Consider the following 27244-nt stretch of genomic DNA (forward strand, 5'->3'; position numbering starts at 1 on the left):
AGGCTTTTCTGACCACTGCCGCTCCATGATAGCCGACTCGAATGTGAGATTGTTGTCAACCTGTGTACCCAGGTCTCTCACCACAGGTTGTGTGCTTAGGGTTTGCCATTCATGTGGTAAACAGTAGAGGCTGTGTTTTTGCTGAATGGTGTAATGCATTTTTTTGCATTTAACTAGACAGAGGTCAAATATTAATGCAGTTGAGTTTGCCATTATGTAATTTAAGATGAAATCTTTTAAAGTCTTGTACATAGCATGAATTATTGATGCAAATATGAACAAGCAATAATAATATGCTCCATGGCCTTACAGATCTGACTTGTCAAGCTAATGGGGCGATAGTTTCCAAGGTCAGTAGTGGCACCACCTTAGTGCAAGGTGATGACAATGGCAGTTCTCCACTCTGCTGGAATGAAGCCTGTACTTAGGCTATGGTTGATTAGGGTGCCCAATGGTGAGGGTAGTTCTTGCTGGAGATGGTGCAGAATACAGCCTGGGATACTATCAGGTCCCATGGAAGCTGTATTATTTGCCTTGGGTAGGGCCTTTAACATTTGATCTACAGAGTTGTGATATGCGGGACAAGTATCTGGGATGTCAAATGGGCCTTTGGGGGGGCAGGGGAGTGACGTTTGCTCTGAACCTATCTGCTAGCAGGTTGGCTAAGTCAACAGGATCAGTGTAAGTGGTATTAACTAATTTTAACAAATCTTGGCTTTGCCATGGAGGTTTCTGACATAACTGAAAAAGGCTTTGTGGTTACCCTTTGTTTTGGAGGTTAGTTTTGATTTATGATTGGCTTCGGAGGTTTTCACTAGTGATCTGATTTGCTTGGTGAGGCTAAGGAAGGAATTTTTCCAATTGGGAATTTGTGCCTTTTTTATCCTTGGATAACAGTTTCTTTCTTTTGTCGTAAAGCCTGTTGATAGAGGATGTCCACCAGATAGGTTTGTGTTTCCTTGAGGAGAATCCAGTTGTACAGGTGCTTATGTACTGCACTGGTGTACTGTTCAGCATAGTTGTCTGCACCCTCTGAGGGGGGCGGTGATGGTGTGAAGCTACTGATACCCTCCTTTAGAAGGTTGTAGAGATATTTAGAAAAATGTGAAAATTATATCTATAGAAAGTAATATCATAAAAACAACAGTTAATACCTATTTACCTGTACTAGATAGAGGTCAAATATGAATGCGGTTGAGTTTGCCATTATGTAAGCCTTTAAAATCTTGTACATAGCATGGTTTTAGAATTATTGATGCAAATATGAACAAGCAATATTTGACACCCAGAGGCATCAGTAGACGTTAACTGCAGCTGCACCTGGAGGCGTTACTCAGATGTAATGAGTTAAGGGAAAGTTCATTTCATCAGTTATTTCTTGTGTCCAGGTTGTACTAACAAGAAGCACTGTATTTTTGGCAGTACTTGGACAGCAGTGCCATCACCTGCATAGACAAACACTAGTCTCATCTAGACTGTTGTACTTACAAAAGATGGTGCAAGACTTCCACAAAGAATTTTTTTTAGATACACTGCTTTTGCTTTCTTCATTTCAGTAAATTGTAACATACAACACAAAGAGCAAATAAAAAAAAAAATAACAACAGCACTGCACATACACACTTTTTAGGTCAGGAGCGTCACCAAATATGATTACTTGAAACTAGGTAAAATTCAATTCTAAATCCAAATCTAGTGAGGATGATGGGTGGCAGTCCTTACTGCACAAATTATTATTCCCTTTAAAATCTACTGCTATGGTGTGCACACTCCTTTAACTGTAATATACAACTTTTGGGAGTATCCTATGGTTAATTCCTTACTTCAAGCCAGGATTCCAAGACACGAAGAGTGGGGAAAAGAGCCATTTACTGCTAATGTCTGCCAGAATGGCATGAACTCGAGGTGCCAGCAGTGTTATACAACCAACTCTATAGCTTCACAGTGCAGTAGGGAATGAGGTTTTTGTGAAAAAGAATCAAGTGTAAATCACAGCAGAGGTACCACCACCATTAAACAGGACGTGTAAGAAAACTGTTTTAACGTGGTTAGTTCTTCACCAGGATGACAATATGAACAAGCAATGCTAGTATTTTACAGAACCCCCCCCTTCTTGGTATTCTTGGTCAACAATACAGACCACAACCAAATTGTACTTGAACACTTTTGAATATACGCGCACACACACACACACACACACACACACACACACGCACACATGCACACAGTCACACACCTGTATACAAACAGCTCTTTCCTGCAACTCTAGCTCCTCCTGTACCCTTCTCATTGCAGTACTATTCCCTGTTTACCCAAATCTTGTTTGCTAACATTCCCGTCAGACATTATTAATGGCAAATAAGCCTGAGATTGTCATTATAGTTTCTCCCACCTTGCTTTTTTGTCATATACTGACCTTTGTAGAAATTACGCTTATTTGCTTCTTGAAACTTGGGTAGTTTTTGGACTTTGACATTTTTTTCTCCACTTTCGCATTGTGCCATCCAGTTTGTTGGTGTAACGTTTGTTGATCTTTGACTCTGTAGGTGGTAGGTGTTTACTATTATTATCATTGGTTTCCTTTTAGCTACCATTAAAAATGAAAAATACCTTTCGATTCTGCAGCTCTGGCTGTTATGGAGACAAGACACCACTTCAGGACAATTACAACCTCTGTGTGGTGCACATAGGGCCAGATCATATAAAAGAAGTGTAAGAAATACAAGGCCTTTGGCCAAAGGACCTTAGAAGGACAGAAGAAAAAAACTTATTCTTAAGGGAATTTCTTCTCCCAGAAGATTCCAGAAGGAATAGGAAAAAGAAAAAATGGTCTGAGCGCTTTTTAAATAGTAGACCTTCGCCCATGTTACCATGGATGAAGAGATTATTTCTCAGGTTCCTATCCAGACCTCCACCAAAGGAGTTAGTACAGCAGACGTTTTTGGTAATTCATGACCCTTCTCTGAATCAGTATTTTCAGTAGGAGCAAAATGACATTCTAGTGTCTTTGAAAAAATGTTACAACTTACTATAACTGGAATTTTCCTCAGCCTACTGCTGCTTCTGTTCTTCAAGCATTGGAGAATGTTTTATTACAGCCTTTGACATGTCTGACAGCTAGCCTGCAGAACTAGGAAGTTACAGAGACTGTAATGTTCCTTTGTTGTACAAATTCTTATTTTCTAATCCCAGATCAGACTGCTTAGTGATTTTCTTATCAAATCCTTCTGCAGCTAAATGTTTAGTAAATGCTAATCCCGTTAGGAAAACTTGATGGATAGTGTATTCTTCTCCCACTCTGATTTTCATGATTCTTAATTGTCAAGCTCATGTGTTAGTTTTTGCTTACTTTTGAGAATATGAGGAACATAACTGCCAATTTTCCCTCATGTGAGAGTAAGTATTCTCTTAATTTTCTTATTGCTTCTGTTTCTCAGGTAACCAAACATTCTTTGAAGTGTTTTTATGACTCAGCTGATGCCTTTTCTAGGGCAACTACTGGGTCTGTCATGAAATGATTTGCATGGTTACATTCTCAAATTTTGCCTGAAGTTGTAAAAGCTGACATATTGAATTATCCCCTTGATATGAAGGCTGTATTTGGACCATCTACTGCTGAGATCCAGAAAATATGTGATGAAAAAGGAAAAGTGTTTCAAGGCATGACTGTTTTTCAGCCTTCCTTCTACAAGTTTGTTAAAGGTTTCATCTTTAATTCAAGATCCTTTTATAAAAAGCAAAATAAGCAGTCTTGGCAAATGTCAAGAAAGCAAGGAGTGTCTCCCAGAAACAGGAGTAGTCCAATATGACAGAATGACTGTCTACAAAATATAATCATCCTTCCCACAATTACAACCCTTTAATTATTTCCCAATATCTGGTTCCCAGTTTCCCTCTTTGTTGCAGTTTAACTGTACTTCAGTTTGCTGTGAAAGTGCAAGCTAGTATAGTCATAAAATGTGAAAACATTCATCTCACCTAAGACTAGCTTTGTGCACATCTCCATGTTTGTTGCAGTGGAGTTGTAGCTTAGTTGGTAGGGCATGTAGAATTTAGATAAACTTTTATATTTAAAAAGTACAAGCTGTCATAAAAATGTAAAATGAAAACCTATACTCTAACACAGAAGGAGAAAGCAGCTCTTTAAAGGTATATTATGCATACTTTTTGCTTGTTTACTTCTTTATTCATTGATGTCTTTGCTTTTATAAGCAGCTGCTGTCACATTTGATAGGAAACCCTAAAATGGTTACAGAAGCGGGGAGTAGAAGTACCATGGACTGAGGCAAATGTTTAGAACTGTTTGTGTGCAGGCAAACACCCACTAGTTGTATACAGTCTGTTATTTTCTAAACTTTTGAGTGTGTTATTTTCTAAATCTTTTAATCGAACAAAGGCATTGAAAACCATTACTAAAATTGTGCAGCAAATGTTTTACTTTTAAAATATCATTGTGCCCCTTGCTTCAGTCAGACCTTTCAAAATAACATGGGTGTGCTTTATTAAACACATGTTCTTTTTATAATTATCATTTGAAGAGCTTTGAGTGCATATGCTTAAGTTATTTTATCCAGATGTGTATACTGATTTTGGTTAAGTTTTGAATTGTTAATTCATATTGCTTTTTCCCTACCATTCCTGAAATATATTTGCAGTTACCACTTTTGTCCCCTTTAATTTTTTAGTACTGATGTTTGAGTGAGCTCTTACTCTGATCTTGAAGGTTTATTACATTTGCACATTCTTCTCTTGCAGTTGACTGCAGAACAGAATCTCAAGTTCTTGGAACCATTCTGCAAGATCGTGGCAAAAACTAAAGAGTGAGTTTCTTAGACATAGCATCAAAGCTCAGATGTTTATATACTTTTAGCAGTTAATATGTTTCAGTTTTACAATTCTCACAGTAGTGAACCAGCTGTTTGTGCGGGGTTGTTTGCATAGAATATGTGAACTATATTTTATTTTGAAATTTGATACTAAAGGGTATCACTTGATGTTTTACAAAATCTAAAGTTAGAACATTGAATTAAGTGAAGAAAAGTATATTAACATCTTTTTAGAAATGCTGTTAAAATGTTCGTTCATGAAGATTTCAGTAACATTCATATTTTATGCCTAGTGTTTTTCTCCTATATTTAGATTTCATTTACGATGTGTATTATTTTAAAGCAGCTGTCTAATTCAGAGGCCTGCAGCAGTTAACATTGCTGCCTTCCAGCTCTTGGTTCTTTGTTTCGGTTTTTGGTTGGGGTACTCTCTTTAAAATCTGCATGTGTCCATGTAGCTTTTTGTAGGGTTTTCCACTTTCCCTTCCATAAGACATGACAGTATGCGATTTTTTTGTCATCTACACGTATGATTTGACAAACTTGTCATCCTGCGCAGGAATGTTCTGCATGGCTCCTCCATATTCTTGTAGGAGTGATGTACGAGTCAGAGGGTTATATCTTTAACTCCGACGGTTTCCCTGACTAGCTCCCATGACCCTGAATAGGATTAAGCCTGTGTTGAGAATGAATGAATGTATGTGTAATATATTTAAATGAAATGTTTAAGACCCCAAGCCAGCTTCGCAACTTATTTCCATCTGATATCAGTAGATGCTTCAAGTTACCAAGTGATATATTCTGTTTCCTGTTGTTTCCTGTTTTCCTTGTAAATCATTAACTTCTGAAAGTAGGCTAGCCTGTATACTGGAGTGATGTCACAGTAGTCTTAGTAGTGCAAGTAGTTTGCCACTTACAGGAATGCTGTAAACTCAAGATTACTTCCAAACTTGAATTAACTTGGTTGCCTCTTTATTATTTTATTTATCTGATATTGTTCTTTTCATTCTTCCTGATGAATCTGACTCTGTCTGATCTGACTCTGCCACATTCCACAGACTGGATCCAACTCTTGAGCTAATTCCTGTACCCACAATCCCATAGTCTGCCCATAATACCTCAGATATCGTTTGCCACCATCTCGCACAGACACAGATCCTCTTCAGAGCAATCTGTAAAAGATAGTGTGGGTGTTTTGTGAGTGCTTTCTCTCAAAATGTCTTTATAATTTTCAGTATCTTTAAATAACTTGTAGTATAGATGTTCTTCATCTCACATTGCTGCAGTCATAACTTGTGGGTAGTCCGCTGTCCTCGGTCGGCCCGAATACCAAAGTATTAGGCTGGCGTCAGTCATGGTCGCTCAGATCTGACGTCAGTACGCCTTGGTACTAAAGCGCATGACCGACGTCATATCCCCAGTCTTTCTTGCCGCATGGTCCGAAGCAGAAGCAGCGTTTGCAAGTGCCGTTCGGCGTCCTGAAATTTTCGTATTCTGAGTTTCAGACCGAAAACCAAGTTGGCTAAGTACCCCGTTGGGGAATATTTTTGTCTTTTCTTGCCTCAGTTAAATCCGGATGTCAGAAAAAGTGAATAATTGTATTTCTTGTGGGAAACAGATACCTCATAGGGATTACCACTCTCTCTGTATTCCTTGCTTGGGGCCTGAGCACGACGTAGTCGGGTGTCGCTTTTGTGCTAAATTTAATAAGCGCACCATTAAACGTAGGTTAGATTGTGCTAGGCTTGTCTTCGGTAAGCGGTGTAATTACAATATGCCGTCGGATCCTCCAATGCCCGCTACCGCTAAGAAGCGTAAGGAGAAATCGTTAAAATCCAAGCAGGATGAGTCGTCCGTTCCGGACGCCGGTTCTTTAGAAACCACGGTGGAATCTGTGGATCCAGCCGAGGTTTCAGTTGAGTCTCAGGGGGAACCTTTAATTTTGCAAGATGTGGCCTCTCAGGAGTCGGGTCAGGCTGAGGGGGTCTCTCAGGTTGCTGTAATCCCTTCTTTACATAAGGTGGTTAGGCCTTCTCCCTCTGTCTCTAAGGTACCTTCCAAGACCAGGCCTGGTTTGTCTTCCTCTGGCGTCAGTCCTAGTTCTGCAGGTTCTGTACCGAAAAAACACATGCTTAAAATGGCAGAAGATTTGATTTCCTTGATCAGAGGTTCTATGCCCCCTCCAGATAAGAGGCCTAGGGTGGAGCCAGAGGTGGAAGGATTGGAACATTCTTCAGATTACTCAGAGTCTTCGGCTGAAGACATTCAGGATTTTCCCCCTTATTCTGATTCAGACGCAGAGGACTCTAGTCCTTCTGCTTCCCCTCCAGAGGATTTTTCTTTTTCAGAAACCCTGCATTCTATGAGGGAACATTTTAAATGGGAAGGTCAGGATTTCTCAGATTCCCGAAAGAGGCTTAGGGAATTCTTATTTTTACCACAACATAGGCCCTTGGCTATACCTCCTGTTTTGGATGTTGTTCAGGATGTTTTCTTAATCCAGACTCTTTGCCTCCTGCCCCGGTTAAGCCAGATAGGTATTACAGAGTGCCAGAGGCTCATAAATATTTGTATAAGAGCCCTAGGGCTGACCCAGAAACTATTAGCCAGGGACCTAAGGGTGTCAGGGCTTCTGTTGTAAAGAATCCAGTTCCTATGGATAAAGACTCTAGAGCTTTGGATAGGTGGGGTAAAAAAGTGTATACCTCTTCCACTCTTGCAATGAGGGCTTTGAATTGCCAGTTTCATATGCTGAAGTACCAGAATTTTCTCCTTAGTCAGTTGAAATCTAAGGTAGATGCTTTAGCAGAGGGCATAGAGTGTAAAGAATTACAGGATTTGGCTCATGCCTCTGATCAGGTGGGTAAGCATTCTTTGCAGTGTGGTTTTGATGCTTTACAGGCCTCTTCCAGGGTGGCTGCCACTGGATCAGTTATTCGTAGGCACGCCTGGCTTAAGGATCAGAACTTGTCAGAGCATGTTAAAGCTCGAATTTTGGATGCTCCCCTTCAGTCTGAAGTTTTGTTTGGTTCTCCTGTGGAGTCAGTCTTGAAGAAAATCGAAGACAAAGCTAAGTCTATGCAGACTGTTAAGGATTTTTTGCAGGTGCAGCCCCCTAAGTTTAGCAGAAATTGGCCTACTAAGGGATGGGCTTACCCTTCTTCTGATTTACAGTCTAGGGGCAGATCTAGACGTGGTAGGGGCAGAGCTCATGCACAGGGTTCTTTTAGGCCTAGGACGTGGAGTTCCCCTGCACAGTCTACAGGTGAGGGCAGGGGCCAGTCCTTTCGCAAACAGACCCAATGACCTGCATCTTCAGCTGCCAGATCCTTCCTGTCTGGCAGCTCCTCTGGGAGGAAAGTTGGCACTTTTCAGGCAAAATTGGCTTTTAGTCACCCAGGACAAATGGGTGTTGGACATTATAAACCGAGGCTACAAGTTTTATTTCCACACATTGCCCCCTTTCAAAGGCATGCCAGACGTTCCTCCTCAGCAAAGGGTAGAGGCTCACAAACAGATTTCTTTACTTCTACAAATGGGGGCTATCCAGCAGGTCCCTCCGTCAGAAGTGGGCCTAGGATTTTATTCTCGCCTGTTTCTTGTACCAAAGAAAGGAAATACTTGGAGGCCAATTCTGGATTTGTCTATTCTCAACACATACCTGGACATTCCAAAATTCAAAATGTTGACTTTGCAACAACTTCTGCCTCTGCTAGGCAAAGATCACTGGATGGTAACTCTGGATCTCAAGGAGGCTTATCTTCATATTCCTATCAGGCCCAGCTGCAGGAGATTCCTGCGTTTTCGGGCTGGGACTTTACATTATCAGTTCTCTGCATTGCCCTTTGGCTTATCTACTGCCCAGGGTGTTCACAAAAGTTCTGGCTCGGTGATAGCCTTCTTAAGGTTAAGAGGAATACAAATTTATCCTTATTTGGACGATTGCCTGATTCTTGCTCAAGACAAAGACAAGCTACTTCACCATCTTCAGTATGTTATGGCAGTGTTAAGGTGCCTAGGGTATTCTGTGAACGAAATAAAGTCCAGTCTAGTACCCTCTCAGGACATGTGCTTTCTGGGTGTGAGACTGAATACAGCCTCTCAGATGGCATTTTTGACCCCGGATAAGCAAAGAAATCTTACCCTGTACTTCCAACAATTGTCTCTCCTGTCCAGGCTGACTGCAAGGACAGTCCTTCAAGCCTTGGGGTTCATGGCATCTTGTATTCTGGTGCTTCCCAATGCCAAACTGCATATGAGGAAGCTACAATGGTATCTCAAAAGTGTGTGGACTCAACACTGCCACGATTTGGACACTGTCATTCAGGTAATACCTTGCATTCAAAAGGAATTTTTGTGGTGGGCTCAGGAATGTCACCTAAACAAGGGACTCTCTGTGACCCGACCAGAGGCGAGTCAGATCTTAACGACAGATGCCTCAGACAAGGCTTGGGGAGCACACCTCAATGGAAAATGGGTTCAAGACACGTGGCCTGCCAGACTTCAACATTTCCATATCAACATGAAGGAGATGTTAGCAGTCCAATTTGCATTGATGGCTTTCAAGGATCTACTTCAACCAGGACACGTGTTGATTCAAACAGACAACACAACTGTCATGTGGTACATCAACAAGCAAGGGGGAACCCATTCGTACCCTCTTTGCAGGCAAGCTATGATTTTGTGGGAGACTGCTCTCAGTTTGCACCTCACTCTTCAGGCAAGGTTTCTGCCAGGAGCACAGAACTCCTTAGCGGATGTTTTGAGCAGACAGATGGTGGATCCCCACACGTGGAAATTGGATCCTCATGTATTTCGACAGTTGACAGTGCTTTGGGGGACTCCAGACATAGATCTGTTCGCTTCTCCACTAAATTTCCAGCTGCCAAAGTTTTGCACAAAGCTGTTTCATCCAAAAGCTTGGAAAGTGGATGCTCTGTCATTCAGTTGGAACAATCTTCACGTCTATGCTTTTCCTCCTCTGCCTCTCCTTCCCAGGGTGCTCTTGAAGGTCAGACAGGACAAGCCCTCCATGATTCTAATAGCTCCAGATTGGCCACGTCAGCACTGGTACCCCCTGCTGAGGAGTTTAGTACGGGAGACTCCTTGGCCTTTGCCATCAATTCCACACCTTTTGTCCCAGGCAGGCAATCATTTCCTCAATGTCAGGATACAGTCCCTGCATCTGGCAGCCTGGCATATTCTGTTCTAGACCCTGGAGGGTCGCAGCTTCCTCGACAAGTTTTGGATGTTATTTTGGAGGCCAGACGGCCTAGTACAAGGAAAGTTTATGCTGATAAATGGAGGAGATTTTTTCTTTGGAGCCAAGCAAAGAGCTTTGATGTTTCAGTACCTAATTTGAGTGTTTCTCTTCAGTATCTTACAGAATTACTAGACAAAGGTTTGTCTTTCTCCTCTGTAAAAGTTCATGCTGCAGCCATTTTTGCTCACTATGACTGTGACCCACCATTATTCTCTCATCCTTTGTTTAAGCAATTTCTTAGAGGGGCAAAGAACATAAGACCCCCACGTAGAGCTCCTACTCCTTCCTGGGATCTCAATTTTGTGTTGGAAAAGCTCACTTTACCTCCTTTTGAACGTGCAGCTACATCTGAGTTGAAGTTTTTGTCTTGGAAGACTGCTTTTTTGTTGGCCATTACGTCTGCTAGAAGGGTATCTGAATTACAGGCTCTAATGGCAGTTGAGCCCTTCCTGATTTTTCATAAGGATAGGGTATCCCTACGTACTAACCCTACTTTTATGCCTAAAGTTGTTTCAAATGTGGCCTTGAACCAATCTATTCATTTGCCTACATTTTATGCTGATCCCCAAAATAAAGGGGAAAAAATTTTGCACTCTTTGGATATTCACAGGCAGTTGCGTTACTATTTGAGCAGAACGAAAGGGTTCAGACAGTCTCAACAGTTGTTTGTTTCTTTTGCATTGGGATCTCAGGGGAAACCTGTTTCTGAACAAACTATTTCTAAGTGGATTGGCCATTGTATTGCTTTTTGTTATTCTCGTCATGGTAAGGAGATTCCGGCTGGAATCAGACCTCATTCCACTAGGGCTACTGCTACTTCTACTGCTTTTTTAAGGGGTGTAGCTACTAAAGATATTTTGGAGGCAGCTACTTGGAGTTCAGTGCACACTTTTTCTAAACATTACCATCTCCCTCTTTACTCCAAATCTAGGGCTGGGTTTGCCACTGCAGTTTTACAGGGCATGTTAGCAGCTCCCAATGCTTTATAATTTTGCCAACCTCCCTTTACCTTTGCTTTGGGATTCTACCCACAAGTTATGACTGCAGCAATGTGAGATGAAGAACATAGTACAGTTTTGTACCTACCATAAATGTAGATGTTCGAAGATCCACATTGCTGCAGTCCAATTTACCCTCCCTCCTTCCCCACTGTAGTTTAGGGTGGTTGTGTGTTTTGGGTTGTAAATATTGTTTGTACATGGGTGGTTGGATGTTTCTCTGTTTTTTGGCTATGGCCTTTCTTTTTAGGGCCTTCTGACATCTGGGGCAAGAAAGACTGGGGATATGACGTCGGTCATGCGCTTTAGTACCAAGGTGTACTGACGTCAGATCTGAGCGACCATGACCGACGCCAGCCTAATACTTTGGTATTCGTGCCGACCTAGGACAGCGGACTACCCACAAGTTATGACTGCAGCAATGTGGATCTTCGAACATCTACATTTATGGTAGGTACAAAACTGTACTTTTCATAGCTTCTCCCTCCTTTACTTATCAGCTTTTGTTTTTTTTCTGTACAGTTAGTTCTCTTACCTTTCTTGGGTAATATTTCTTACATACCATTGTTGGTACTTTATTTATTTCTTTCACTACTTTTTATATCCAGTTGTCAGGGTATTTCTTACTACCATAGTTGTTGGTCTCTTATGTTTAGAAAAAATCTCTTCCTTACTTTTATTTTTATATAGATGTTCTTGTTTCACTGTTGCAGTCATCACATTTGGGTTATCTGCCTGCAGGTAGCCCTCAGCCGGCCTGAATACCAGAGTCTTGGGATTTCTGTATCAGATGCTGTCACTTCTTCCATGTCATCAGGTCGTCAGGGGTATAAAACATGCAGCCTACGCCATTACATCAGTCTTTCTTGCCGTGCAGTAGCAGAAGCATTTCGCAAGTGCTGGTCGGCCGACTCCTGAAATTTTCGTTTTCGAGTTTCAGACCTGAAGTCTTCTAAAAGATAAGTACCCCGTTGGGGATCCTTTTTTCTTGCTCTAACCGATGTCAGAAAAAATTGATAATGGTCTTGCCTGTGGAAAGCAAATACCTCATAGAAATTTTCATTCTTACTGCATCACCTGTTTAGGCCCAGACCACAATGTCCCTTGCTGTCGGTTTTGTGCCTTGTTCAATGCCCGAACTATTCGTCGTCTGGCTATTTTTGTAGCTAAATACTTTCTCTCTCAATCTTCGTACTCTGAAATGGCTTCGTTAAGCCATCAGACTACCGATCTTCCGAAAAAACTTAAGGATAAAGACAGAGACAGACTGCATCAGGCCAAAACTGCCAACGACGCTAACGTTAAGCTAGTTGCCAGTCCCCCAGTACTCAGTGAGGTGCTTTCGCAGCCCTCGATACTCGCTTCTACAGATTCACAAGCCTCTATTGAGACCCATTTGGAGTCCGGTATGCCACGAGATGCTTCTTCGACTATGGAACCTGCAGATGTCTCTACCTTGAATGGGTCCGGAGCTGCTGTGCAGGCACCGGCTTCTGAGGGTGTATTCAGGCTTACCGGTTTTCATATTAAACAGACTTCATTTCAAGCCACAAGTACCGAATTCGTCAGGCCTAAAGTTCACAGTACACCTAGGAAACCGACGACCAAAGCGCATTCTCAGGCCCACATGCCTCTAAAACAAATGATTAGAATGGCTGAAGACCTTATTACCTTAATTAGGGGAAGACAGCCTTCCCTCTCTGAAAGACCTAGAAGTGATTTTCCTTCTGATTCTTCTGATCAAGAATTTGATGTCTCCGTTCCTTCTGACTACCAGGACATGCCCTTATCTACCTGTGAGGATTCCGATGCAGAATATTCCATTCCCACTGCTTCCCCTCCAGAAGATTTTTCTTTTGGTGAAACCTTGCATACCCTTAGGGAGCATTTCCGCTGGGAAAGCCAGGACTATTCTCAGACCAAAAAGAGACTCGGGGAATTTTTAAACCTGCCTCAGCACAGGCCTCTAGCTATCCCTCCTGTTCTGGAGATTGTAGATGATGTTTTCTTGGAATCCAGCCTTACCCCGGATACTTTGCCTCCAGCTCCCAGGAAACCTGACAGGTACTCTAGATTACCTGACTCTCACACATTCCTTTTCAAGAATCCTACTGTGGATCCAGAGACCATTTCCCAAGGACCAAAAAGCATTAAGGCTGCTCCTGCCAAAATTCTTACCCCTTCTGACAAGGATTCTAGGGCTTTAGACAGATGGGGTAAGAAGGTATACAGCTCTGCTACTCTGGCCATTAGGGCTTTAAATTGCCATTTTCATATGTTAAAGTGTCAGCAGCATATTATGGGGCTAATTAAACAAAAAATTATGTTGATTCCTGACTATGCAGAACAGAAAGAGTTACAAGAGTTAATGCATTCTGCTGACCAAGTTGGTAAACATACTTTGCAGTATGGTTTTGATGCTTTAGAAGCATCTTGCAGGGCTGCTGTCACTGGGTCTGTACTTAGAAGGCATGCTTGGCTTAAGGAACAAAACCTGCCAGATCATGTAAAAGCAAAATTACTGGATGCACCCTTAAACCAAGAGCGCCTATTTGGCAATAAAGAAGAAGTCGTTCTCAAAAGGTTGGAGGAAAAAGCTAAATCTATGCAAACTGTTAAAGATTTCTTACAAGTACAGCCACCTAGATTCAGTAGGCATTGGTCTTCAAAGAACTGGTCCTTTCCAGTCCCTTCTAGGCCTTCTCAGTCCAAACCCGGGCAGCAGACCACCAAGACTTCATTCTCAAGTTATGCACAGATCTAAAAGTGGGGTGCTCCCACGTCCAAAACAGGGAGTAGGAAGCCAATCCCACTATGGTTGCACAATGACTTATCCTTAACTTTTCCAAGCCTTGCTCAACAACTTGCACCTTTAGAAGGAAAACTCGCCTTGCATGCAAAAAACTGGGAATACATTACCCAAGACAAATGGGTTTTAAACTGTTTCCCTAGGATACAGATTCCACTTCCACTCACTCCCAACCCTAAGTGGATGGCCAGACCTCTCCCCAAACCAGTGGGCGGAGGCCCGAAAGCAAGTACTTTCACTCCTCAGCATCAAGGCTATTCTACCTGTCCCAGCAGAACAAAAAAGGGACAAGGCTTTTATTCAAGACTGTTCCTGGTTCCCAGAAAAGAAAACTCCTGGCATCCTATCCTGGATCTGTCTATTCTCAACACCTTTCTGGGGGTTCCAAAATTCAAAATGATAACTCTCCAGCAGCTGCTTCCTATGTTAGCCAAGGATGCCTGGCTGGCAACCCTAGACTTAAAAGAAGCTTACCTGCACATCCCCATAAGGGAATCTTGCAGGAAATACCTATGCTTCAGGGCAGGCTCTATGTGCTATCAGTTCTCTGCACTTCTGTTTGGCTTATCTACTGCACCCAGGGTATTCGCAAAGTGCCTAGCTCCAGCCATTGCATTTTGCAGGCAGAGAAGTATTCAGATTTACCCATACTTGGACGATTGCCTGATTCAGGCAGAAAGTCAGGACTTGCTATTAGAACACCTGGCATTTGTAAAGAGACTTCTAACTTCACTGGGGTACACCATCAGTGAAAAGAAATCACACCTAGTACCCTGCCAATAGATTGTATTCCTGGGAGCAAGCTTGAACACAACTTCCCAGATGGCATTACTCACTCCTGAGAAACAAATTTATTTGACAATCTACTTCAACCTACTGGCCACAAAATCCCAGCTATCTGCAAGGAAAATACTGCAAGCTCAGGGGTTCATGGCCTCTTGCATTCTGTTAATTCCATATGCAAGACTGCATATGAGGGAACTTCAATGGTATCTAAAAAGTCTATGGTGTCAACATTCTCAGGACCTGGAAAAGTACAGTTGTGCACACTTACCATAAATGTAGATGTTTGAGTGTATTCACTGTTGCAGTCATCACATTTGGGTTATCTGCTTGCAGTAGCCCTCAGTTGCCTGATTATCCAAAGTCTTGGGTCCTGCGTCAGTTACTGTCTCATCTTCCATGACGTCAGGTAGTCAGGGGTATAAAGCATGTAGCCGATGCCATTACATAAGTTTTTCTTGCACCAGATGTCAGGTGCCCCCCTAATGGGGAGCAATTAAATATATATACAAGGTTTTACTTCCAACAAAAAAGCAAATACACCAAAAAGCTTTTAAGCATAGTAAAAAGGAGTAGAGGTATAGCCAAAAGAAGTCAGGGGGCTGGAGGGAGGGTAACCAGGACTGCAACAGTGAATACACTTGAACATCTACATTTATGCTAAGTGTACACAACTGTACTATGTTCTTCGTGTTTCACTGTTGCAGTCATCACATTTGGGTAGATTCCCAAAGCTAAGGATGGGAGGAGGAATTTAGATAGCATTAGGACCAGCTATAAGGCCTTGCAAAACTGCAGTGGCAAAACTAGCTCTGGATTTAGAGAAAATTGGTAAATGGTAATGCTTTGTGAAAGTATGTACAGAACTCCAGGTAGCAGCTTCTAGGATGTCCCTGGTAGGGACACCTCTGAGAAAGGCTGTAGAGGTAGATGCAGCCCTGGTTGAGTGTGGTCTTATCCCCTGTGGGATAGGTTTTCCATGGTGCTTATAGCAGAAATGAATGCAGTGGCCTATCCATTTAGAAATGGTTTGCTTTGAAATGGCCTTTCCCTTGCTCCTGCAGCAAATGCCACCAGCAGCTGTTCAGATTTCCTGAGAGATTTAGTAATGTCCAAGTAAAATCTAAGTTGTCTGTGCACATCTAAGGAGTGCAGTATCCGTTCCCCTTTGTTCTGTGGATTAGAAAAGAAGGTTGGCAAATGACTGGACTGATTAAGAGCCGCACTGAATACTACCTTAGGCATGAAGGAGGGGTTGGTCCTGAGGGACACCCTGTCCGCATGAAAGATGATGAAAGGCTCTACTGCCATAAGGGCCTGTAATTCAGACACCCTTCTTGCTGAAGCGATGGCTAAAAGGAAGGTTGTCTTCCAAGAAAGGAATTTCAACTCTGCATTTGCAGCTGGCTCAAAAGGAGGTAAAGTAAGTTTTTCCAATACAAAGTTAAGTTCCCAGGCTGGCGTAGGGGCTCTTCTGGGTGTTCTTAAATTTTTGGCCCCTCTGAGAAACTGCTTGAGCAGTGGATGAGAGAAGAGGGGTGCTTCTGTGTTTTAATGAGCTGAAATGACTGAGGCATGAATTTTGATGGAGAAAAAAGAAAGGCCGTTGTTAAGCATCTCAGTGATGTATTGAAGAATCTGAGGTAGATTGGGCACTGCTGTGCTCATCCCCTGAGTGTGGTTCCAGGAACAGAATTTTTTCCATTTTTCAGCATACAATGTTCTAGTACTAGGCCTCCTTACCTCCAGAATGACATCCAACACTTGTTTACTGAGGGATGGTAATGGAGTCATCAGGTAATTAGCCAGGCTGCCAGGTTCAGGGTTTGATGTTGAGGGTGCAGAATCTGGCTCTTCTGCTGGGATAGCAGGGTAGGGGTCTGAGGCAGGTGCCATGGTGCCAGCAGGGATACACTGCGCAAGAGGGGGTAGAAGTGTTGGCGTGGCCAGTTTGGTGCAATCAGTATCGTCCTTGGTTTGTCCTGTTTGATCTTTAGTGTAGTACCTTGGAGAGGAGAAACAGAGGAGGAAAGGCATAAACTGATAGATTTTTCCAGGTGAAGGACAGGGCATCCACTTTCCAAGCTTGTTTGTGGGGAGTCCTTGTGCAGAATTTGTCCAATTAGTAGTTCTCGGGGAAGGCAAATAGGTCTATCTCTGGGCCACCCCATTTGTTTATCAACATGTTGAATGCCTTTGGTTCCTGTTTCCACTCGTGTGGGTCCATGAGATTTCTGCTTGGATCGTCTGCCAGTGTATTTAGCTTTCCTGGCAGGAATTGAGCCTGTAGGTACACTTGGTAGCTCAAGGCTGTGTTCCACAGATCCATGGCTAGTCTGCAGAGAGGATATGAGTGGGTTCCCCCCTGCTTGTTTATGTACCACATACTAGTGGTGTTGTCTGTCTTTACCATTAACTGTCCTGGAAGAATGTGGTCCTTGAAGGCTGTCAGAGCATTCTGCACAGCTAACATTTCTTTTTGATTGCTATACAGGTGCATTTGACTTTGGTTCCATTTGCCCTGAATGCACCTCCCTGCCAGGTGAGCCCTCCATGCATAGTCTGATGCATCTGTTGTTAGGGTTTGGGCGGCAGGGGGTAGAGTGAATGGCAGTCCCTTGTTTTGGTGGCAGGCCTCTGCCCACCAAAGGAACTCTAACTGTAGGCAAGGTATGATAGGAATCATTGCTTCTAGATCTTGAGAATGTTGACACCATAGGATTTTAGATACCATTGTAGTTTCCTCATATGCAGTCTTGCATATGGAATTAGGAGAATGCAGGAGGCCATGAACCCCAAGGCTTGCAGAATTTGTCTTGCAGATAGCAGGGTCTTTGTGGCCATTAGTTTGAAGTAAGCTGTCAAATGAACTTGTTTCTCTGGCATGAGGAAAACCATCTGGGAAGTTGTATTCAAGCTTGCTCCCAGGAATACAATTTGTTGACACCGTACCAGATGTGATTTCTTTTCATTTGTGGTGTACCCCAGAGAAGTTAGCACTTTTTGTACAAACACCAGATGATTCAATAATATGTCCTGGCTTTCTGCCTGAATTAGACAATCGTCCAGGTATGGGTATATTTGAATATTTCTTTGCTTGCAAAATGCAATGACTAGAGCTAGGCACTTTGTGAATACCCTGGGCGCGGTAGATAAGCCAAAGGGCAGTGCAGAGAACTTGATAGTACATGAAGCCTGCTTTGAAGCGTAATTATCTTCTGCAAGATTCCCTGATTGGGATGTGCAGGTTGGCTTCCTTTAAATCCAGTGTTGCCAACCAGGTACCCTTGCCTAGCATAGGAAGCAACTAGTGAAGAGTTAGCATCTTGAATTTTGTGATCTCCAAAAAAATGTTTAGGATAGAAAGATCCAGGATAGGACGCCAGGAGTTGTCATTTTTGGGCACCAAAAAAAGTCTTGAGTAGAAACCTTTTCCCTTTTCCTCTTCTAGGACAGTTTTAATAGCCCTTATACTTAAGAGAGAGAGAACTTGCTTTTGAGTCTTTGCCCACCGATTTAGGGGTAGATCTGGCCAACCGTTTGGGGTTGGTAAAGTGTGGAAGTGGAATCTGTATCCTTGGGAAACTATATTTAAAACCCATTTGTCTCTAGTGAATCAAAACTACATTGCAAAGTATGGTTTCCAACGTGTTCGGTAGAATGCATTAAATCCTGTAAATCCTTATTTTCAGCACAGTCCGAAATCAATATTTTCTGTTTAAGCAGTCCAATAATATGCTGCTGATACTTGAACATATGAAACTGGCAATTTAAAGCCCTAATGGCCAAGGTTGCAGAAGTGTATACCTTCTTACCCCATCTATCCAGCGCCCTGGAATCTCTATCAGAGGGGGGTTGGATTTTTGGCAGTAGTAGCCTTTATGCCCTTGGGTCCCTGTGAAATGGTCTCAGGATCCACAGTAGGATTTTTAAGAAGGAACTTGTGAGAGTCAGGAACCCTGTAATATCTATCTGGTTTTCTGGGAGCAGAAGGTAGAGAGTCAGGGGCTAAGCTAGACTCCGTAAAGGCATCATCAACAATGTCCAGTACAGGGGCGATAGCTAAAGGCCTGTGTTGGGGCAGGAGTAAGAAATCCCTAAGCCTGTTTTTAGAATCAGAGTAATCCTGGCTTTCCCAGCGGAAATGCTCCATAAGAGTATGCAAGGTTTCACCAAAACAGAAATCCTCTGGAGGGGAAGTAGAGGGAAGAGTCCTCTGCATCAGAATCCTTATAGGTAGATGAGGGTAAATTCTGGTCATCAGAAGAAACAGAAGTTTCAGAATCCTCGTAAGGGAATCATAACCAAATTCAGTCCTAGGTCTCTTAGGTTGGCTCCCCCTGATTAAAGTAATAAGGTCTTCAGCCATTCTTATCATTTGTTTTTTTAGGCGTAGAGGCCTGACCATGTGGTCGGGGCATCGATTTTCTAGACATGGATCGAGTTTTAGGCCTTGAAGAAGAAGATGGTGTTGGTTTAATATGCAAGTCAGTAGGCCTGAATACACCCTCAGAACCCTATGCCCACACAGTGGCTCCGGACCCATCCAAGGTAGAGACATCCACACGTTCCACAGTTGAAGCATCTCACGGCATACCGGACTTCGAATGGGTCTCAGTAGAGGCCTGTGAATCTGAAGTAGCGGGTATCAGGGGCTGCGAAAGCACCTCACTGAGTATCGGCGAACTGGCGGCTAGCTTAAGAGAAGCGTCGTCGGCAGCTTTGGACCTAGGTGGCCTGTCTGTCTTTATCTTTGTGTTTTTTTGGAATGTCGGTAGTCGGATGGTTTACCAAAGCCATATCTGGATAATTGAGCCGAGTACCAAAATATTTAGAAGAGTAAATATACTGGCAATGAATAGTTCATTGTTTAAATAAGGCACAAAACTGACAGCGAGGTACGTTGTGGTCTGGGCCTAGGCAAGGAATTCAGTACGAGTGAAAATCTTTGAGGTATTTGCTTTCCACAAGAAGTACAGTTATTGCCTTTTACTGACATTGGTTTAGAGCAAGAAAAAGTTTCCCTAATGGGGTACTTAGTATTAGTTGAAGACTTTGGTTCTAAAACTCGAAAATGAAAATTTCAGGAGTTGGCTGACCAGCACTTGCGAACTGCTTCTGCTTTGGGCACTGCACGGCAAGAAAGACTGATGTAATGGCGTCGGCTGCATGCTTTATACCCGTGACTACCTGATGTCATGGAAGATGAGACGGCAACTGACGCAGGACCCAAGACTTTGATAATCAGGCTGACTGAGGGCTACTGCAATTAGATAACCCAAATGTGATGACTGCAACAGTGAAACATGAAGAACATCAATAATTTCTATCATTCCTTGTGTAAGGGCAGAGTTCCTTTGGTGGGCAGAGGCCTGCAACCACAACAAAGTGCTCTCTTTCACTCTACCCCCTGCCGCCCAAACCCTAACAGACGCATCAGACTATGCATGGGGGCTCACATGGCAGGGCAGTGCATTCAGGGCAAAAGGAACCCAAAGCAGATGCACCTGCATATCAGTCAAAAAGAAATGTTAGCTGTACAGAATGCTCTGACAGCCTTCAAAGAACTTATTTCTACAGGACAACTCTTGGTAAAGACAGACAACACCACAGTTATGTGGTACATAAGCAAGCAGGGGAACCCATTCCTACCCACTCTGCATACTAGCCATGGCTCTGTGGAACACAACCTTGAGCAACCATGTGCACCTACAAGCTCAATTCCTGCCAGGTAAATTAAATTCACTGGCAGAGGACTTAAGCAGAAATCTCATGGACCCACACGAATGGAAACTGGAAACTGGAAACCAAAATATTCAAGCTTTTGAGGAACAGATGGGGGACACCAGAGGTGGACCTGTTTGCTTCTCCTCAGAACTATCAGTTGAACAAATACTGCACCAGAACTCCCCACAGTCAAGCCTGGAAAGTGGATGCCCTGTCGTTTACCTGGGAAAGCCTCTCAGTCTGTCCCTTTCCCCCTCTGTCTCTCATCTCGAAGGTTCTAATAAAGATCAAACAGAACAAGCCAAGGACAATCCTAATTGCACCAGACTGGCCATGCCAGCACTGGTACCCTCTTTTGCGCAGTCTGACAGCACTACAACCATGGCACCTGCCTCGGACACCTTCTCTGCTGTCCCAGCAGGCGGGCCAAATTCTGCACCCTCCGCTTCAGACCCTGAACCTAGCAGCCTGGCTAATCCCCCGAGATCACCTCTAGCAACCCTCAGTAAGCAGGTGCTGGATGTCATTCTTGAGGCAAGGAGGCCTAGTACTAGAAAAGCTTATTCAGAAAAATGGAAAATATACTGTTCCTGGAGCCAGTCCAAGTGGATGGGCACTATGGTGCCCAGCTTACCTCATATACTAGATTACTTAACAGAAATGTTCCACAAGGGCCTATCCTTCTCTTCCATTAAGATTCATAACTCAGCCATATTGGCTCATTATAATACTGAGCCACCCCTCTTCTCTCATCCTCTGATAAAGCAGTTCCTTAGAGGTGGCCAGAAATTTTAAGACCTCCCCAGGAGAGCTCCCACTCTAGCCTGGGACCTTAACTTTGTATTTGTAAAACCTGCTCTTCCCCCCCTTTGAACTGGCTGCTACAGCAGAGTTGAAATTCCTCTCTTGGAAAACAGCTTTACTTCTAGCCATCACTTCAGCAAGAAGAGTGTCTGAACTGCAGGCCCTTATGGCAGTGGAACCCTTCATTATTTTCCATGCGGACAGCGTTTCCCTCAGGACTAAACCCATCTTTTATGCCCAAGGTGGTGTCTAGTGTAGCTTTAAACCAGTCCATTCATTTGCCTACTTTTTTCCCTAATCCTCAGAATAAAGGGGAAAGGATACTGCATTCTCTGGACGTGCACAGACAGCTTAGATTCTGTTTGGACAGGACTAAACCTCTCAGAAAATCTGACCAGCTGCTAGTCAGCTTGGCTGCAGGGGCAGAGGGGAAGGCCATTTCAAAGAAAACCATTTCCAAATGGATAGCACACTACATCCATTTCTGCTACAAGCACCATGGAAAACCTACCCCACAGGGGATAAGAACACATTCTGCTAGGGCTACATCTACTGCATTTCTCAGAGGAGTCCCTACCTGGGACATCCCTGAAACTGCAACCTGGAGCTCTGTACACACTTTCACCAAGCATTACCACTTGCCTATCTTTTCTAAATCCAGAGCTGGATTTGCCACAGCCGTCTTACAGGGCCGGATTGCCAGCTCTAATGCATCTTAATCTACATCAACCCTTCCTTAGCTTTGGGAATCAACCCAAATGTGATGACTGCAACAGTGAAACACGAAGAACATAGTACAGTTGTGTACACTTACCATAAATGTAGATGCTCGAGTGTATTCACTGTTGCAGTCCTGGTTACCCTCCCTCCAGCCACCTGATTCTTTGCTTTCACCTATCCTTTGTAGTTTGGCATATCTTATACAATGTGTATTTGCTTTTTGCTGGAGGTGTTCCACACCATATAATTGCTTCCTGTTGTGGGGGCACCTAACATCTGGGTTAAGAAAAACTGATGTAATGGCATCGGCTGCATGTTTTATAGACCTGACGTCATGGCAGAAGTGACAGTATCCGATGCAGAAATCCCATAACTCTGGTATTCAGGCCTGCTGAGGGCTACCTGCAGGCAGATCACCCAAATGTGATGACTGCAACAGTGAATACACTTGAACATCTACATTTGTGTTAAGTGTACACAACTGTACTTTATGGATGAGAGTAAGCCAGCAAGGTTCAAAAATTGTACTTCCTGTGGGCACAAAATCCCAAATTAGGATGCCAACAAGGAACGTGTTTACTGTTTAGTAGCAGCACACCTTGATATAAACTGTACTATTTGTGCTGCATTCAACTCAAGGGCTTTGTGGATAGGAGGAATAAGTTAGTTCTTAAAGGATTATTGCCCTCTTCTTTCTCCTCCGGGGCTCAATCCCCCAGCAAACATATAAGGCTCTGTCGGAGCATAGGAAAGCCTCTCCTCCTAAATCTCATAAGACTCAATAGGCCTTTGAGCCTCCACAGAAGATATGAAGATTTTTGGATCCAACTTCATTTGATCCGAAAAGAAAAACTTCAGATCCTAAGACCTTGGAACCAATAATTATTTCAGGTAACTTTTCTTCTCAGCCTATGGATCTAAAGCCTTCTGATCTGATTTCTGAAATTTCTAAAACTGCTAGAGCTCACTTATCCGAGTTTTTTGTTGTACCAGTTTCTCCTCAGCTGCACCTCCCCTCTCATGCAAGCTCTGAGGAAACATTCTAGACCTCAGTCCACTATCTCACCTATTAGGTCCTTCAGGAGTTTTTCCGAAGTTGAACTAGGATAGGATGAGGATGAAATTCCTCAAAACACAGATCCAGATGGTTTTATACCATTTCAATCTCTCATTGGATCCACAAGCCTCCCTTCTACCTCCCATATAGTTGTATTTCTTTCTCCAATCCTTCTTTTGGTTTCTGAGCCCTCGGATCTGAGAGTTCTGAGAGAACTGGTTTAGGATTCAAAGAGGGTTATATATTTAACTCCGACGGTTTCCCTGGCTAGTTCTGCCACTATACCCTTAGATCAGGATGAGTGTCAGAGCCGAAGCATCAGCATGATGTTTGTGGGGCTGGAATCTACAGTGATGCTACGTGGCTATGTGGAATGCTCTTGAGCCATCCTTGCTTCTTGGAGCCTCAGTGCTAGATAGCTTTGGTCTCATTCCCTCCTTGAGAAATGGATCCAGAGTCATGGCTTGTCTGCTTTGGAAATCCCAGCTCCGGTGTGACCAGCCATGGCTTCCCCTGATCCACCTGTCTTTGAGGTAGTGTTATCTCATCTGAGAGACCCAGTCTTTCATACATCTTTGGAGCCTACCTTGTATCCCCCTGTTGTTCCGAGCTTCGCTCCACTCAGTCCTGCTCCACAGGGACAGTCAGTAGCAACTAGCATCCAGACAATTCCTTTAGAGGAACTACTACTCCCTTTGGACTCCTCCCTTGAGCATTCCACTGAGGAGGTTCCCAATAAGAGAACATGTAAAAGGAGATGCATAGATTCCCCCTTGGAATCTCTCACCAAGGATACTGATTTCGACGAGGAGGAAGGATCCCCCAGGTCACCACCTGATGATGTCTCATTTTGAGACATTTTGTAGATCCTTAAACAGAAAGGTGGTTGGTTTGCAGTTAATCCTTCCCCTGAGGAGTCTGTATTTCTGAAAGCTTTTGGTGCTGGCCCATCTGAGTCTTGGGTGACTCTCCCTGCTGATGAGCTCATTGACCTAGTCTTTTGCCAGGCATGAAAGGAACCAGATTGTGTTGAACCAATCCCACTTTATCCAGGTAAGATTTTGGCCCCTCCTAAAGACAAACCTCATTGGAACAAAGGAGCCCCTGTTGATGCAATGGTTGTGGCAGCAGCCACTAAAAAGGAGCTACCAGAACAGAGCTCCCTCTGTCTATCCCTCTAAAGGAGAGTCTTGGGCATTAGACAAGTTTGGAAAGTGCTTATTTGCTTCAGTGACCTTTGCCTTAAAGTCCTTGAATTATATGGTGCACTTTACACGGTTATAGAGAGATGTGACCAAGGAGCTCTCAAAATCAGTCTTGGAGTCCATGTCTGTGGAGGACTATAAAAGATCATCCTAGCAGTTGGCCACTCTGTTATCTATTTCCATGGTGTCCATGAAGTTGATCTCGCATGTTGCAGAGGGTACCTCACGGGTGGCCGGTTCAGGCATTGCCTTGTAGAGACGTGTCTGGCTGCAGCTGTGGGACTTTGTGGAGCCTTTCAAGTCTTCTTTCATCAATGTTTCATTTTATGGAACATCCTTGTTTGGCCTTTCTTTGGAAGGAAGGACCCTGTCTGCAATAGGGGTTTGCTTTTCTACCCCTCAACGATCCTTTTTCACAGAATCAAAGAGGAGGCAAAAAAATGCGGTTATATAAATCCTAAGGATCTTTCCAGGAGTTGCATAGAGAACTCCTTCAGAGGCAGAGGAGGGAGTTCAAATGGAAGACGCAATCCCTGGGACAGGGGAGGCCTGCAAAGTTAGGGTTTCTGAGATTCCTTCCTGGGTGGACTCTTCCAGAACTCCTGAAGGGCTGCCCATCTGCTTGCCTCTGGAGGCAGTCGAGAGATGCTTGTCCTTGCACCCAGATGCCTGGGCTGCTATAACAAAAGATTGTTGGGTGCTACAAATAATGTCCAGAGGTTATTTCCTTCCATTTTCCAGACTTCCCAACCAAAAGATGACATTTCACCCAGTCAGAAAGAAGCTGCAGCTCAGGAGATTCAATAGTTGCTGGACAAAATTCATCCAGAAAGTCCCACCAGACCAAAGAGGATTCAGAACTTCAGGTTCTTTTTAGTGCCAAAAAAGACAAGGGACTTGAGACCAGTTTTGGATTTCAGCAATCTGAACCATAATGTGAGGGCATCAAAGTTCTGAATGATTGCAGTTCAGTCCATTCTCTCTTTTTACATAAGGATGATTGGATGTGCTCACTCGATCTTCAGGATGTGTACTATCATATCAAAATGAACAGATGCTCATGAAGATACTTGCACTTTCGGTTGGGAGCCAGTCACTGTCAGTTCAGAGTCCTATCCACTGGACTCCCCACAGCCCCCAGGGTGTTTACCAAATGTATGGCAGTGGTGGCAGCTCACTTAACCTCAAGTATTCCAAATGTTTCCATACTTAGACTGGCTCCTCACTGCCCCAACCAGGCATCTTCTAGAGCAGTCCTTGCACTATTTGCTCCAAATGTGCCAAACACTAGGCATTACAGTCAACATTTCCAGATCTAAACTCTAACCAGTACAGAGCCTGGAGTTTATTGGTGCTCATTTAAACACAGTAAGTCAGATTGCTTCTCTACCCCCTCATCGTTTAGATAACAGTTAAGTTCCAGGTGCAGCAAATTCTTACTTTTCCTACTCCTCCAGCCAGACTTGTCCTTCAGGCTCTAGGTTCCATGGTAGCTTCTATAGGCTTAGTTCATTAGCACGTTACTATATGCGTGTTCTACAACTGACTTTAGCTGTTCAGTGGTATATTATTCGACATCCTCTGGCCTTTCCCGTAAAACTTGCTCCAATATGCAGAAACCATCTTTGTTGGTGGATCCAGGTGGATGACATTTATGTAGATTGCCCCTTTGTTTTGTCTCCTCCAGTAGCCTCATTGACCATGGACACCTCCCAACTGGGATGGGGATGTATTTCTTGTGAAGGCATGTGGTCCCCCCAGGAGACCAAGTCACATATCAATGTCCTAGAGATGAAAGCAGTTCTACTAAGTGTTTCAGGCATTTCAAGATGTTCTTCCTCTTGGGACTATTGAGATTCAAACAGACAAACATGTCTGTGGTCTGATAAATCAAACAAGGAGGAACTCTGTCTTACCCCCTCTGTCGAGAGACTATTAGATTGTGGCAATGGGCGGTCTCCTCCAACCGCTTTGTAGAGGCAATGTGCATTCCAGGGGAATCCAGCGTGCTAGCAGATAAACTCAGGAGGACCATTCTGTTACCTCATGAGTGGGTTTTCAATCAGTCAGTGGAGGAGAAGATTTCCTGTCAATGAGGTCAGCCTTGCTGCTGTTGTTGTTTTCCATCTCCCCACAACAGCTAATCTAAAAGCTACTTTGCCCTGATCTCCCCTCAGGGGGAGTCGCCAAGAGGTGCTGTAGTCCACATTTGACCCTCCGGTCTCTTTTACGCTTAGCCCCCAGTACCTCTGATTCCAAACTTCTTATAGAAAGCCAATCAGTTGAAGAACTCTGTTATCCTCATTGCTCCTTTATGGCCTTCACAAGTGTGGTTCCCCTTCCTTTGGTCTCATCTTTGTTAGCCTCCCTGGATACTGGACCCCAGCCCAGACCTTCTGTCACATCCCTTTGGGATAAAGTATCCCAGGCCTCAGACTGACAACATGGTTTCTCCAATTCCATTAGTAGCTAGACATCCTAAGCTTTCTTCCCCAGTTCATCATATCTTTTTGTCTACCAACATGATGTACAAGAGTAAATGGAAAAGATTCCCATTTGGGCCCTGAAACATTGATTCTCTTACTGTCCCTATTTCTTCAGTGCTGGAATTTTTAGCTTCTCTTTTTAAGGAAGGTACTGTTTTTCCACAATCAAACTACAAACTGGCAGCCATTTCAATTTTTTACTCCGGTAGCAAGATTTCTTTCTTGGCTGCTTCCAAGTTGTGTAAAGCTTTTCCTAAAGGTTACCTTCTTACTCAGACTTCCAGTGAGAGATCAGTCACCTCCTTTGGGTTTAACAAAAGTACTTCAATGATAGACTGAACAACTCTTTGAAACTTCAGCAAAAAATTATTTAAAATTTCTGTCTTGGAAAACAGCCTTCTTAGTTGCCGTTACGTCTGCAAAAAGAATTTCCGAACTCCAGGCTCTTTCATCCAAACCCCCCTACATTATTTTTCAAAGATAGTTACCTTACAAGCTAGTCCTTCCTTCCTACCAAAATTAGACTCTAAATTGAACATAAATCAAACCATTAATTTACAAGTCTT

At 43.4% G+C, this 27244-nt stretch overlaps 1 protein-coding gene across 1 annotated transcript in view; it reads left to right on the forward strand.

Moving 5' to 3' along the window:
* RRP1B (ribosomal RNA processing 1B) overlaps positions 1-27244 on the forward strand; it is a 1940580-nt gene that overhangs the window by 875773 nt on the left and 1037563 nt on the right. Inside the window, exon 7 of the mRNA XM_044071827.1 lies at positions 4756-4820. Coding sequence (XP_043927762.1) covers positions 4756-4820 — 65 coding nt within the window. The remainder of the gene's footprint in view (positions 1-4755; positions 4821-27244) is intronic.

Source organism: Protopterus annectens, chromosome 5.part0, assembly GCF_019279795.1.
Source record: "Protopterus annectens isolate FY-2018-M chromosome 5.part0, PAN1.0, whole genome shotgun sequence".
Taxonomy (NCBI): domain Eukaryota; kingdom Metazoa; phylum Chordata; order Ceratodontiformes; family Protopteridae; genus Protopterus; species Protopterus annectens.